At 41.7% G+C, this 2,223-nt stretch overlaps 1 protein-coding gene across 1 annotated transcript; it reads left to right on the forward strand.

Annotated features, from left to right (window-relative positions):
* Nucleotides 1–337: 337 nt before the first annotated feature.
* On the forward strand, nucleotides 338–1,949 carry LOC118061611 (leucine-rich repeat extensin-like protein 6). The gene has a single exon (XM_035075110.2). The coding sequence runs from the start codon at nucleotides 424–426 to the stop codon at nucleotides 1,696–1,698; it is 1,275 nt and encodes a 424-aa protein (XP_034931001.1). The 5' UTR covers nucleotides 338–423; the 3' UTR covers nucleotides 1,699–1,949.
* Nucleotides 1,950–2,223: the final 274 nt, after the last annotated feature.

Genomic DNA, 2,223 nt, shown 5'->3' on the forward strand with positions numbered 1-2,223 from the left:
CAGGCACCGAATTCCTTCCAAACAAAAACCATAATTAAGAAAATGATCAATATTATCATCATATTACAATATTTACCAATAGCTAGCTAAACAAATATCAAGAAAATTAAAAAAAAGAAAAAAATAAAAAATAAAATTCTTGTTACTTTCCGAAATCAATGATCAATGAACTCAAATTAATCGAAAGCAAAGCCTTTTCGTATTCCTGATTGTCATATATATGACCTCAACTAAAATGAGACAGCCAGAAGTCTTAATTACTAATTCCCATAATGCAAGTACACGTTATTTTATGGTATAAATCATTGATAAAACCATCCTACCTTGTTCAACAAATCCTAATTATATATAATTAAACCTGCTTACCCTTTCTTTCCATAAACCTCGAGTACTTCATCACTTGTTGCCATTTCCTTCTCAAAAATGAAGAACCCATATCTCACTCTAGCCTTCTTGGGCATCCTCGGTCTCATAGTATTCTTCCCTAAACCCTCTTTTCAACTCTCTGTAGATCTAGATCTTCCGGTCATCCCAAACCCTAGACTCCTGAAGGCTTACATAGCTCTCCAGGCCTGGAAGCATGCAATCACCTCCGACCCCAAAAACTTTACCTCAAATTGGTGTGGCCCAAATGTTTGCAACTACACAGGAGTCTATTGTGCACCGGCCCCCGATGACCGTGACACCTTAACAGTTGCTGGTATAGACCTAAACCATGCAAACATAGCTGGTTCTTTGCCAGAAGACCTTGGCCTCCTCACTGACCTAGCTCTCTTCCACATAAACTCCAACCGCTTCTGCGGCTCCATCCCTGGTAGCTTTTGCAAACTCAATCTCCTTTATGAGCTTGACGTTAGCAACAACCAATTTAGTGGTGAATTTCCTTCTGTTGTTCTTTCCCTGCCTTCACTCAAATTTCTTGATATAAGATTCAATGAGTTTCAAGGCAAGATCCCTTCTAAACTTTTTGATATAAATCTTGATGCACTTTTCATTAACAACAACAAATTCCAATCATCCCTACCTACAAACCTAGGCAAGTCTCCAGTTTCGGTCATTGTATTGGCAAACAACAATTTTAATAGTTGCTTCCCTTCAAGTTTGACAAAAATGGCAGGGACACTTGACGAGATAATCCTGACGAACATGGGATTGACTGGTTGTTTGCCATCAGATATCGGGTTGATGAACCAATTGACAGTTTTCGATGTAAGCTCCAACAAGCTTGTGGGTTCACTGCCAGAGTCTATAGGAGACATGAAAAGGTTGGAGCAGCTGAACGTGGCACACAACATGCTTTATGGTGACATTCCACGAAGCATATGCTTATTGCCTAGGTTGGAGAATTTCACATACTCCTACAATTACTTCTGTGGTGAGCCACCAGCGTGCCTCAAGCTACAAGCCAAAGATGATACGGAGAACTGCATACCCTATAGGCCTTCGCAGCGATCACCTCAGGAATGCAAGTCCTTCTATGCTTTTCCTCCCAGCTGCAGTGCCTCCGGGTGCTCACCACCTCCTCCTCCACCACCACCACCACCTCCACCGCCTCCTCCACCGCCTCCTCCTCCTCCACCACCACCACCGCCTCCTCCGCCTCCTCCTCCTCCTCCTCCTCCTCCTCCACCCCCACCTCCTCCACCCCCGCCCCCTCCACCCCCGCCTCCGCCACCACATAAATTTTATTATCCTTGACCGTCGTAGAGCTAGACTTTGATTATAAACAGGTTGATTTCTTTCTTTTCTTGAAGGTGAAAAAAACCGGTGATTTCTTCTACTGGGACCTCTTTTGATAGCTACACCAAGGGAAAAAAGAGGGGATGCAGAATGCTTGATTTTGTTTCGCTTTCATTTTCATTTACAGGAAAATAAAAGGCTCAATTGCATTAATGTCGTTATTGGTATGTATATATATTTCTTGAATTGAAAAAGTTTTGCTTCTGTGACGCAGGATTTCTTTTAATTTCTTTCTCTCTCGCCCTGTCTCTTTTTTCTTTTTTCTTCAAGATTGAGGATTAGTTAGTAGAAAAACATACATGGTGTTGTAGGCGCTCGCGGACATATTAGCTTGACCCCCTAAATTTGTGCCAAACTTGTGTATCCAACACCTGTAGCTAGCTAGTTGAAAATTGAAGATTTAGCCAAGTCCATAATATTAGTGATCACAAACTAAAATGTAGCTAATTACGTACCAGTTACGTGCATGAATCTTGCTAGCAC

Source organism: Populus alba, chromosome 10, assembly GCF_005239225.2.
Source record: "Populus alba chromosome 10, ASM523922v2, whole genome shotgun sequence".
Lineage (NCBI taxonomy): Eukaryota > Viridiplantae > Streptophyta > Magnoliopsida > Malpighiales > Salicaceae > Populus > Populus alba.

What these genes read in the sequence shown, in the direction of transcription:
- LOC118061611 (XM_035075110.2), top strand. Translation starts at nt 424, where the DNA reads ATGAAGAACCCATATCTCACTCTAGCCTTCTTGGGCATCCTCGGTCTC.